Consider the following 13081-nt stretch of genomic DNA (forward strand, 5'->3'; position numbering starts at 1 on the left):
AGGATAAGAAACCAGTCCTTAGTCCTCTACATGTACTTAAGAATGTTCTTTACCGCAGTCTAATGAGCTTTACCATGATTCCCTTGATATCTGCTGACCATGCTCAAAGCGAAGGCCACATCAGGTCGAGTACATGTCATAGCATACATGATCGAGCCAACTGCAGAAGCATAAGGTACTCTGCTCATATCTGCTATCTCGACATCGGTACTCGGACTTTGAGTCTTACTCAACTTGGTATTGCTTTGGATTGGTAACTCCCCTTTCTTGGAATTTTCCATGCTAAAACGTTTTAACACTTTATCCAAGTAAGTACTTTGACTAAGTCCTATTAGCCTCTTACTCCTATTTCTCAATATCCTTATCCCTAGAATAAAAGCAGCTTCTCCGAGGTCCTTCATAGCGAAGCACTTCCCAAGCCAGGACTTAACCTCCTGCAAGGTTGGGATGTCATTTCCTATGAGCAGTATGTCATCCACATACAAAACGAGAAAGCTAACTATACTCCCGCTGGCTTTGACATATACACATGACTCATCCTCGCTTCTCGAAAAACCAAACTATTTGACTTTCTCACCGAAACAAAGATTCCATATGCGAGACGCTTGTTTCAATCCATAAATGGATTTCTCAAGCTTACACACTCTATTAGGGTGCTCTGCATTGACAAATCCCTCTGGCTGACTCATGTAAACATCTTCAGCCAACTTCCCATTAAGGAGAGCGGTTTTGACATCCATTTGCCATATTTCATAGTCATGAAATGCATCTATGGCAAGCATAACCCTTATAGATTTGATCTTTGCTACTGGTGAGAAGGTCTCATCATAGTCAACTCCGGGAGTTTGAGTAAAGACCTTCACAACCAATCGCGCCTTATATGTGTGTACTTTTCCATCCATGTCGGTCTTCTTCTTGAAGATCCATTTGTACCCGACCGTCTTACGACCTGACACATTGTCAACCAAGTTCTAAACTTGATTATCATACATGGACTGAATCTCGTTGTCCATAGCCTCTTTCCATTTCGCAGACTTCGGGCCTGCCATGGCTTCCTTGTAGTTGTTAGGTTCATCCAAATTTATTAGTGTACTATCACTAATAAACATATCACCTTCACTTGTTATATGGAAACCATATAACACAAGTGGAACACTAAACGTATAAGAGGTTCCTTGTTATAAGGATTCGTCAATCGGTTCAACAGGAGTTTCCTCTTTGGGTTGAGCACCAGTGTTAGAGGTTCCTTCATCGTTTGATTCTTGAAGCTCTTCAAGATCAATTTGCCTCTCACTATCCTCTTGGAATATGAGTTCTCTTTCTCAGAAAACCCCTATTCTCACAACGAAGACAACATTGTCACTCGGTCTATAGAAGAGATATCCAAAGGACTTATGCGGATAGCCGATGAAAATACATCGCTCACTTCGAGGTTCGAGCTTGTCGTGAGTCTCTCGTCTTACGAAAGCCTCGCAACCCCAAACCTTGATATGTGCCAACGAGGGAACCTTCCCTGTCGACATCTCGTGAGGTGTTTTGGCAACCTTCTTAGTTGGGACTAGATTAAGGATATGGGCGGCAGTCTCTAAGGCATACCCCCAGAATGAGATAGGTAACGAAGCTCGACTCATCATGGAACGAACCATGTCCAACAAGGTTCGATTGCGCCTCTCAGCCACACCATTCAACTGCGGTGTCCTAGGTGGCGTCAATTGCGAAACAATTTTGCATTCCTTGAGGTAGTTGTGGAATTCAATACTAAGGTACTCACCTCCTCGATCGGATCGGAGCATCTTAATTTTCCTGCCCAGATGATTCTCCACTTCTTGCTTAAACTCTTTGAACTTTTCAAAGGTTTCTGAATTGTGCTTGATTAAGTAGATATACCCATATCTGCTATAATCAGCGGTAAAAGTCACATAGAAGCGGTTCGCATCCCTTGTCATGGATCTAAAGGGTCCACATACATCCGTATGTATGAGATCCAATAAACCCTCACCCCTTTCACAAGTACCAGTGAAGGGTGAATTGGTCATCTTTCCAAGTAAACAAGATTCGCACGTGTCATCCTTGAGTTCGAATGACTCCAACACTCCATCCTTTTGGAATTAGGCTATGTGTTTCTTGTTGACATGTCCAAGACAACAATGCCACAAGCATGCTTTGTCCAAACCATTGGACGAATCAATGTGCAACACATTATTTCCTAAGTTATCTACAACATTCACAGTTTCATATACTCCATTACAAGGCAATGCTTCAAAATAGAAAGTACCATTCAAGAAAGCATTAATAGAACCAATTTCATTATTAAACGAAAATCTAAAACCTTGTCTGTACAAACCATGAAAAGAAATAATGTTTCTCACCATTTTTGACGAGTAGCAACAATCATTTAAATCTAAACCTAACCCACTACTAAGCACTAAAGAGTAAACTCCAATCTTGGTGACAGGCGACGCTTTCCTATTCCCCATGATCAGGTTCATCTTCCCATGCTCCACATCCCTACTTCTTCTTAGGCCCTGCAAATCAGAACAAATATGAAAACCATACTTGTATCAAGGACCCAAGAAATAGCATGTGATGAGTTGTTAGATTGAATAGTATAAATACCTGCGAAGGAGGGCTTTATCTTCCCATCCTTGATGTCCTGCAGATACTTCGGGCAGCTTCATTTCCAATGCCCTTTGTCGTGACAGTAGAAGCACTCTACTTCTTTTGGATTGGAAGAAGGAGTAGCAGTACCAGCTTTGGTCCCGCTAGAAGAGGATCCATCATGGGGTTTACCCTTGTGGCTCTTAGAGGGAGCCTTCCTCTTCTTTCCTTTCCTTTGCCCAATAGCCAAGACAGGGGCAGTAGTAGTAGGAGAAGATACAACAGATTTGCCTTTTAGACTACTCTAAGCAGTCCTTAGCAGGTCTTGAAGATTGCTTAGAGTGACCTCCTCCTTTTTCATATGATAGGTCATACGAAACTGGTCATAACAAGGAGGCAACGAGTGTAGAATAATATCTATGACTAGCTCCTCGTCGAAGTTCACATTCAACTTTAGCAAGCGGTCCACAAGCATTTGCATTTTCTGCAAGTGGGTCGTGATGGACTCTCCATCCTTCATTTTGGTAGTGATCATCGAGGCGATGATCTCATACCTCTCCTGCCTAGCTTTTTGATGGTACCTTTCCATCAAATCTTGGTGCATCTCGTATGGATAGTAGTCCTCGTAGGACTTTTGGAGCTCAGTAGTCATTATTGCGAGCATGATGCAGTGAACCTTCGTAGCATCTCGCTCATGAGTTTGGTACGCAACAATTTCCTCGGGAGTAGCAGTGTTCGCGTTAACCTCCTTCATCTCCTTGTCGAGGACATACTCTTTGTTCTCGTAGCGGATGGCTATGCGAATGTTGTTGATCCAATCATTGAAATTGGTTCCATAAAAGATCACCCTCCTACACAAGTTCATGAGTGAGAATGAGCCAGAAGGGGTCGAGCCAGAAGCGTTGTTGTTGTTCGAAGTAGACATCTGAAATTGAAAAGGAACAAAGTTTAGATTAGATAATAATCCCTAATTAAACACCCAAATGAGAAATTAGGGTTAGGACCCAACACACTTATTTACAATTCAGAAGAGGGATGCCGTAATCTAATTGCAAAGAATTTGAAGGTAGGTAAATGACGATTTACCAATTTCCACCATGAAAAACGAAAAAGGATTTTAAGTTTTAAATGAATTAAAATTCCTAGATTCTTTTGAGATTCATTGAAATTTTCAATGGCATGTTTAAATCTCGATTATGCCCTTCAAGTTTGTGACTGGGATACCGAGGATCACAAACAAGGTGTGAATAACCATGCAAATGTACTTGGTACTCTCGATGTCATTTACCACCTAATCAATGTGCCGGTTAACCACACACGCTCGATTGATCTATGATAAACATCGAGCTACCCTTTGCCACCCTTGCTAGTCCCAAATTAGTGTGCCAGTTAACCACATACGCTCCACTAACGACTTGGCAAGGTGCAAAGTGTAATTTCATGGAATAGCATACATTTTTCACATTTTTCCTAAAGTAACTAAGATTGGGAATTTATAAAAAAATATTTAGTTACTTTATACAATCATTATACTTATTAATAAGGAATTAGTTGTCCTATCCTACCCGTTCGGCTAACGACCCTCCACCAATCAAGGAAGCAATGGGTGAGAGTGGACACCCATTAAACCACCATTTTATAGGCAGTAACCTTATACCCCCCTTACAAATCGGCTTCGTGAATGAGGCCTACTAACGGTAAGACTGACTCGTCTTATACATATATATAATTATTAATCTTATTATATTATAATAGTATAAGGGTTGAATTTAAAACTTTTTAAACACTAGGGTTTAGAATTTAAACATTAAACTTTTTTAATCAAAATTTAAATTCCAAAACTTGAGGGCAAGTTTTGAAACTTTTCAAAAGCTTCTAGATCAATTTTCAAATAATTCAGTTAATCAAATAATTTGTGATTATCTAAATTTGACATAATTCAATATATGGCAAGATAATTCACATTAAATAGTACAAATAATTTATTTAATCATATAAACAAGTAATTATCTTATTATTTAACAATTATCTTCTAATTGAATGAGGATAATCAATACCTTATTAAAAAAAAATCGGATTTTATCAATTAAAAACGTTTATGGTAATTATCCCAACCTAATTAAAGTCAAAATCCCGAAAAATCTACTAACAGACGAGCCGACTCGCCGACTCACTGACTGGACTCGTCGAGTAGCCCTGACTCGTTGAGTTCATCAGGCAGAAGCAGATTTTTCGACTTTTTAAGCTTTGACCAACTTAGCTAAGCATCAAATACAATAGAAAAACGACCTAGGCTCTGATACCACTGTTGGGTTATGAGCAAAACATCAATCCTATGGTGCACATGCAAACCCTAAAGCTTTAGATCTAGGTTTTTCTAATTGTACATGCAATAATCATCCAAAGCTCATAAACCCTAATACTCTAGCATACAAAAATCGAAATCAACATAAATAAACAAGTAAGAATGTTACCTTTCAATTGTAGCTTGATAACCTTGTGCTTTTGAGAACCTAGCACCTCAAATGCGATGCCTCATCAAGATCACAAACACCAAAGCAATTGGAGAATATTAGAGAGAGGGGGGAAAGGCTATTTTTGGCTCTAGGAATCCTTCTAGGGTTGTGGTAGCCGAAAATATGAAGCCCAAGGGGTCTTTATATAGGTGAGCTGCTAGGGTTTCAGTCAAAATCCTAATTAGATTGCTTAGGCCTTAAGCAGTCCACAAGATCCTTCCAGAAGGCTCCTATGGACGATTTCTATGTGGGTTTCCCCATAGAATTCGTCCATCCCTTCTTTAGGGTTCCTCAGCCCATATTGCAATTATCATATCATTACAATATTAGTCCTCTTAATTCAATTAACCTCTTTTGACCACAAAATTAATTCTAATTAATTCTTGACCAACGTTAATTAAATAATATGATTTCTCTTTTAATATATTATTCATATAATATATTAATAAATCACTTTTATCCTCTTTCTCCATTATTCTTCCAGTCAATTTGCTTTGGTGAAGGCAACCCAAAAGGACAATGCTACAATCGGGTCAAGTACATATCAAATATAGTTATGGGCTTAGACACCTAATCCACCAATTTTACCATTTTTACGAAAAGTGTTAAATACACGAAACGGTTTTTACTATCAATCGCATATGATTTCACGAACAACATTTGGATAAACATTACATTATTCATACAAATATATATAAATAACTATATATATTTCGAGTACAAAACATTCATTTCATCAAAACTTTACAAATATAGTTTACGAAACTTAACCCCTTTGTAACTCATTGAGCAAAGGGTAAAAATTATATAAAGTGCATATATAATTGTTTTACGACATCTTCGACGTTATCCTGGAAATATGGGATAATGTCATTTACAAACGTTTTCATTTCAAAAACACGTACACTCGTTGAATGGAAATTGTGAGACGTTGTCTTCAATCGTACCTAACTGAGGTATATTCGCAAGTCCTGTATTTATAACCGGAACCGCCGATACGAGGGAGTGATACTTGTGTATAGATCTATACGAGACTGATGATCCCACACCCTGGTTGTTAGCTACAGCCAGACCGGCATGTTATGGGTGACAAATGTCATAAATATCTCGACGCCTGAAGAACGACGAGGCAGGCACCACATCTTAAAAGCACGGTTATAAGTGAAACGACTATACGTATAGTTTACACGGAAATACGATTCTTCAAACGGTTTTATTTATGAATAAAACTATATATTCCACTTTAATGTATGGAAAACACTAGTACATTTCGGTTTTGGAAATTTTACAGCTTACATCTCATTCTTTAGAAAATATTGGATTTTCTGGAACAAACACCCTTATTTCACAAGTGAACGACGTACATTTCATTATTAGAAAATATCAGATTTTCTGGAAACAAACACGATATCTTTTTACGGAAAGGCTTACTATTTTCATATAAATTCTTATGAACTCACCAACTTAATTGTTGACACTTTTTCAAACAACTTGTATTCTCAGGAAATCAGTAAAACAGGTAAACACCCGCTTTTAAGGATGGGGCGCTAATGCGTCAAAAAAGTCTTTTTGTCATCATATTGTAATTTTCTTTTGAAACATGTAACACTTAAAATGATGTAACTTTTTCAATTATATATATGATGGTCATGTTTGCTTTCTTTACTAGTATTCAACTGTTATGATACAATACATGAATGTCATCCACCCCCGGACGTTTCCGCCATCCTGGTTTGGGGGTGTGACACCTACTGAGGGTCGAGCCTTCCACGCGGTCGCCCAGTTCTGGAGGGGCGACCGCGAGCGCGTGACTTCGTCGGGGCGGCTGTGCTAGGGGTGACTTGGTCTGGCGGCCTGCCTTGGGGCGTCTTCAGCACACCCTAAGCGCAACTTCTAACCCGTACTAGGGGTAAATTATCGGTAACCGTTCAATGTTCTTATAATTAAACTTCTAACTTGATTTACTTCCAAGATGTTTATAAATTTCATAATAATCTTCCTCTTACGTAATTTTCATTTTCAATTATAATATATATAACCTAGTAAGTGTTCGGAAAAAATATGTGATATAAGAAGAAGATAATAGTAAAAATTTGAAAATCTTGAAAGTAAATCAAGTTAGGGTTGAAGTTTAAGAACGTTATAATGAATATATCAAACAAAACGACGTATTATGGTGGGTTAGAGTACCTAAGCTTATATACATTTAAACTTCAACCCCGTAACTTGATTACTTCCAAAAATCTTTGGACTTTCCCCATTATCTTCCTTTTATATCACGTCTTTCTGTCGAATACCTTCTAATGGGAATCATATACTACCACCACAAATGAAATGACGTAGGAGGAATATAATGGTGAAATTTCGAAATTTGGAAGTAAATCTAGTTAATGATTGAAGTTTAAGAACCTTGAACGATTGCAATGAAAATATAATACAAAACGACCTAGTATGATGAGTTATGTACCTAAGCTTATATAAGGTTCTTAGGTATATCCAATCGTTGATTATTGTTCGATTTCCGATTTGATCCTTTGACCACCCCTAAAGTTAAGAAAAGATATTGTCCATTCAAGTCCATAATGACTTTTCTTAGCTAAAAATAATCACTCAACAATATTTAGTTTTGCAGTGATATTATTCTTTTATATTTCGTAAATATAATAGTTTATTATTAGAAAAAGAAAAAAGAAAAAAAGGACATTAATAAGGTGATTTAAAAACTCAATAACTTTTTTAAAAGTTAAAACAGGGTTGAAAGTAGAAATATTGAGATTTCAAGGGGTTTATTGAAAAATTAAGAAATGGGGTCTCCTCTTCCGTATCGACAAAACCATCTTTGTGTTCGTGTCCCCAACTCTAATCTGCCGGCGAGTAAATCGGTCTAAAATCCAACCCTCTCAAGAAAATTAGTTGACTTTTTAATGCCGTTAGTTTAGCGTTAACTCGCCGTCGTAGGTCGTTAGTTCAGGTGGCTCCTTTTCTAAATGTGATGGTTGTTATCACTCAGGCACGGCAGCTCCGCCTCTCTCCTCCACCTACCACCACTATCTCCTCCACCCTCTACGACCCTACCTCTCTTTCTCTTGCTCTCATGCACTCTGACTTCTCTTTCTCTCTTTACCCTTCCATCTCCCCGTTCTCTCCGCCTTCTCTCCACTCCGCCACCACCACCGTCGTCTCTCCTCCCTCATCCTCCGCTACCTTCCTGCGCCTCCGCTCCACCGACATGTCTCGTGTTATCTTCCTTGTCTCCTCCCCAAACCTCGTCGGTAGCTCGATACTCCTCCGTTTCTACATCCTCCGACCGGATAACCAATTCGCTAGGGTTAGGGTAATTTGCAATCAAAGTGATCTGAGTTTTGATGAAAGGAAATTAGGGGTTTTATTTAGGGTAAACCACGGGGTTTCAATCAAACTCGCGGGGTCAATCAATGTCTTCGCGATGTACTCCGTTTCTAACCGTAAAGTTTGGGTTTTCGCGGTGAAGCTTGCGGGAGAAGGAGATAACGTGAAGTTGATGAAAACTGCGGTGATCGACTGCGATTCGCCTGTGTTTTCTATAAGTGTTTCTATTGGGTTTTTGATATTGGGGGAAGAGAATGGAGTTAGGGTTTTTCCCTTGAGGCCTCTTGTGAAGGGGCGAATCAGTAAAGATCGTCGCCGGGATGCAAATAAGAAATCCGACAAATCGGAAGTCCAGAAGATCAAATTGCTAAATGGATTGACAGCGGAAACGAACGGAAGCACCATTTTGTATGTAAATTCTGCCAAAGTAACTGGCAACAGCAGCAAAACCATAAATGTCAACGGTAATATAGAAGAGAAGATCGGGAAACATTCTGATACTTCTGGTAAGTTGATATTCTTCTTTCTCACTCTTACCTTATTTAGGTATAAGAAATCACGGTTATCTATGTATAACAAGATCCAACTGTGATTTCATGGCTGATTTTCTGCAGCAAGGTTGAAGTGTGTGAAAACGAGACAAAATTCTAAAGAAGGTGGAGTTCGTTTTGTGGCATTTAACTCATCAAAAGTACGATTGGGATCAAAAAAGGCAATTTCTGTTCACTTTTTGGGCCATAATAAGTTTCTGATCTTAGACTCTGATGGAGAGCTGTATCTGTTATCTATATCAAATCCTTCTTCTGGGTCTGAAACAATCTGTGAGATGAAGAAGTTGACCCTCACCATGAAAGTTCAGAATCTTGCAGTTCTTCCTGATGATTCCACAAGTATGATGTTTTCTATTTCTTTTCTTTCATAACAATAACAATAACAGAAACAATAAATTGCAGGAGCTCAAACTGTTTGGGTATCAGATGGGAACTATACTATACATGCAATGGTGGTATCTGATATGGAATCTCCTGAGAATGAAAATGACACCAAGAACAATGAAGAAACTATTCAACACTCAGGTATCATATGCATATTGAGCATGTTGATATTTATTCTAGTCAAATGATTCAAATTACTTCTATTAATCCGAATGTTGCCAAGTTTTGATTTTGTTTACAATGATTCTGAATCTCTTTCTAATTATTGATCAGCCACTGAAGCGATTTTTACCAGTGAAAAGATTCAAGAAATTATTCCTTTAGCTTCGAATGCAATATTGCTTCTTGGACAAGGTACCTTGTGTTATTTTCTTAAAATGTAGTCACTTTATTGAAAGGAATTCATCATGTTGATTTGTTTTCTTATATCTTATTTCCTATTTCTGCAGCCAACAACATCTTTGCTTATGCAATATCATAATGATGCCGAGTGGTTTTCTTTCCAAACTGGTAATTCTCTACTAATTAAGAATTATTTACTTATGGAAGTTTTATTTTTTCTTAATTTAGAATTTTCAGGGCGAATATCTGATCAAATGTTCATGGCTTGTTCCACTTATGAAAATTCATGGAGTGACCTTTTTGTTTAAAGAGTAAGTTTTTTCTTTTTTGTGTGGATTAAGTAAAAGAGAAACATCCATATATAGCTTAACGCATAAAGTGATGTCCATTTTTTCTGTTTGACTTTGTAGGTGGGTCCCATATTCTCTTCCCTTCAATGTCATCTCATTGTTATATCTGACAAATCGCAAGCTTCATTTGTCTCTTATTCTTACATTGTGTGTATATGCTTCGGACAATACTGAGCTTTTGAAGGTATGAAAACTAGAAATTTCCTCCCATTTGAAATATGAAACTCATTGGACCAAAATACCCTTTGTCCCAAAAAGTAGTTGACTTTTGACCTCAGATTCCAATCCTCGTATAATGATATTCAAACCTATTTATCTTTCAGAGAATCTTATGGAAGCAGTTTGGTGGATTGGTCTTTGAGTTTTATGATTGGTTTATTGCCACCTAAGCAAGTAACATGCTCCTGAAAGTAGGATGCTATAATTTGCATGGAATTTCAACTTCTGGGATTCTGAGACATATCAGTGGGAAAGGAGAGAGAGACATTGGTATTGCAATTGTGCAGCCTTTCATGCCATTTGCTGCTCATGAAAAACGGATTGAAGACAATTAAACATGTTTTTTTCTCATAAACTGTGTTAATTCCCTCTTTATGTTTGTTTTCATGTTTGAAAGAGTTGGTTTTATATGAGCAACATAAGTGATATGGAGATTATGTTATTTGAAGTTATAAATGATGGCTGACTCTAGCTAACTCTAATTATATTCTTATAAAAAGAAGTTTTTGGCACCAAAATTGCCAAAAGTATAAAGATTAGATCTAAGATCTCCCCAATCCTCTTTCCTCTTCGTTTCAAACAATGGGAACTAGAAAGGCGTGCAAATTGTTTTTTAGAGCAAATGATGGAATTAGAAGGAAAACTGGAGATCCAATATAAGTCAAATTCCTATAAAATGAAGCTTGTAAGGTAGCAAATTTTCCATTTCCTTGTGTTAAGCTTCAATTCCTCAAATATGAATTTTATGATGAAATTCATGATTAGATCAAGTGTTGAATTCTAAATTTATAACTTTAATCTAATGATGTAAGTTCAGTTCTATATTACAAATTGAGTTTATGAAAACTTTAATGGTGGTTTGAACCCCAGCTTCATGAATTTATCCATAAATCCATTGGAATTCCACTTTGATTTTTGATTTAGTGTCACATTATGTTTGGATGTTGTTTTTTATGGTGCAAAGTCTAAATCATAGTGTTGAATCCTTCATTTAGATCACATAGAGGTTAATGATGTTTTTGAGTTCACATTTGGACAAAACTCTCATCAACTCATTAACTGAATCGCGTTATTGATGTTTAATCGTACATTGGGGTTAGTTATTGCTATCTTAATTGCAAAACATAGGTGGAAATTTTAGGAGTCAATTTTTAAGTTTTGAAGCTTAGACTTGCAATTTAGGGATAATCACTTTGATCCATTATTTGATTAAGTTAATGATGATTTAGGAATCATATAACTTGATTAAATAGAGTTTTGGATATATTACAATTATTAAAAGTCATTAAACTTGGAGTTGGAAGTGTTCGTAATGGATAAAGAAAAATAGGTTGACATTTTAGAAGTTTCTATTTTTATATAGGTTCGCACATTTGGCTCTATCAAGTCACCATTTTGCTTGACTGTGCTTTTTTCGTAATGACATAGGAAATGTACTTTGCTTTATATTGAGTTTAGCTCCTAATGCTTCTCTAAGGTCACGCATGATAGTTTAAGAGATTAATGAGTGTCATTTAGTGTATACAAACCTAGATATAGTAACGTTATTATTAAGGTATGGTTATTCACATATGTGTACTTGTGTAGGTGTTCATGAACCCTGCTTATACCTTCGAGCTTGTTGGATGTTAGTTTACGTTTGTAGTGAGTTCATTGCCAAGAACACATGTTCCCTAGTATAGTATGCACTTGATTTCCTTTTGTGATTTATCTAATGATGTGAGTATCTTATGTGAAGGATTATATGTAAAATGTATTGCATTCATGAAATGAGTTTTATAAAGAGTTTTTGAAATGAGGACAAACTTTCTAGTTTCTGAAATCACTTTTGATTGTGGTCATGTTCATCTACTTTAGGATGGATTCCATGCTTGTGTGTTGTTCGGACACTCTGAAATTTAGGATCATTATCCTTTTGCAAGCAATGATATGAGTTGTGATTGACTAAGTAGATAGTCATGATTGAGGGGATTCTTCTTGCAAACCCATTTTATGGTTTCACATGATGGTCACATGCTACCAAAGTCTTTAAATGAGGCCTCTAATTGTGTTTTGATGATGATGATGTTACTACCGTGTTTATGCTTCAAGTTACCATATTTTCTCTTAGTATGGAAGGGGCCTTTTATGAGAGTAGAGGAGTCTTGGTGTGGATATTTAAAAGCTTATGCATTGCATCTTTTGATATTGATGAGTTATGATGATGTTTTAATAATGTTTCTATTTGAAGTACTTCTTTCCTTAATTGATTATTACTTATTATTCTTTAAAGCGTTGAAAACATTTGAGGGGTTTAACTTTAGGATTGGATTGTTTACTTTATCTGAATTATCCAAACTAAATTTAATTTCGATCCAAGCCAACCAAATTAAAATTCTGTTGGATGGGTTTCACATTTTGGTTTTCATGAGGCGAATATTTTTTAAAAATAAATGAATAACTTAAATATTTTTCAACTTTAAACAAAAATATATTGTTTAGTTGTGAATTAAAATTTATAAACTACTAAGAAAAATTATACTATTTAATATTTTATAGATAAAAAACATTTGAAAGTTATATTATGGTTTTTAATTTAATAAAGTAATAAATAATTAAAATATGGATATTAAAAATATATTAATAAATAAAAATAAATTGTTATTCATTTTTTTTGGAATATTCGGTTTTTATTTTATTTTTATTTTATAAACTGAAATCAATTCGAAATCCAAAATATTAATTCGGTTTTGCTGAAAACTTATAAAAAAATTTGAATATCCAAACCACCCAA

The 13081-nt window shown here is 36.3% G+C and overlaps 1 protein-coding gene across 2 annotated transcripts; it reads left to right on the top strand.

The window, feature by feature from the left end:
- The first annotated feature begins 7956 nt into the window (after positions 1-7956).
- On the top strand, positions 7957-10764 carry LOC145108984 (uncharacterized). 2 transcript variants are annotated; one of them, XM_079046077.1, is made up of 8 exons: positions 7957-8968; positions 9077-9352; positions 9416-9538; positions 9671-9751; positions 9847-9907; positions 9968-10050; positions 10150-10273; positions 10413-10764. In XM_079046077.1, the coding sequence occupies exons 1-5, from the start codon at positions 8107-8109 to the stop codon at positions 9876-9878; spliced, it is 1374 nt and encodes a 457-aa protein (XP_078902203.1). In that variant the 5' UTR covers positions 7957-8106; the 3' UTR covers positions 9879-9907; positions 9968-10050; positions 10150-10273; positions 10413-10764. The 2 variants fall into 2 exon arrangements, with proteins under 2 accessions (XP_078902203.1, XP_078902204.1); XM_079046078.1 differs by having other exon boundaries at positions 9977-10050.
- The last annotated feature ends 2317 nt before the right edge of the window (positions 10765-13081 follow it).

This window comes from Lactuca virosa, chromosome 4 (genome assembly GCF_052849685.1).
Source record: "Lactuca virosa cultivar CGN04683 chromosome 4, Lactuca_virosa_CGN04683_v6, whole genome shotgun sequence".
Classification (NCBI taxonomy): domain Eukaryota; kingdom Viridiplantae; phylum Streptophyta; class Magnoliopsida; order Asterales; family Asteraceae; genus Lactuca; species Lactuca virosa.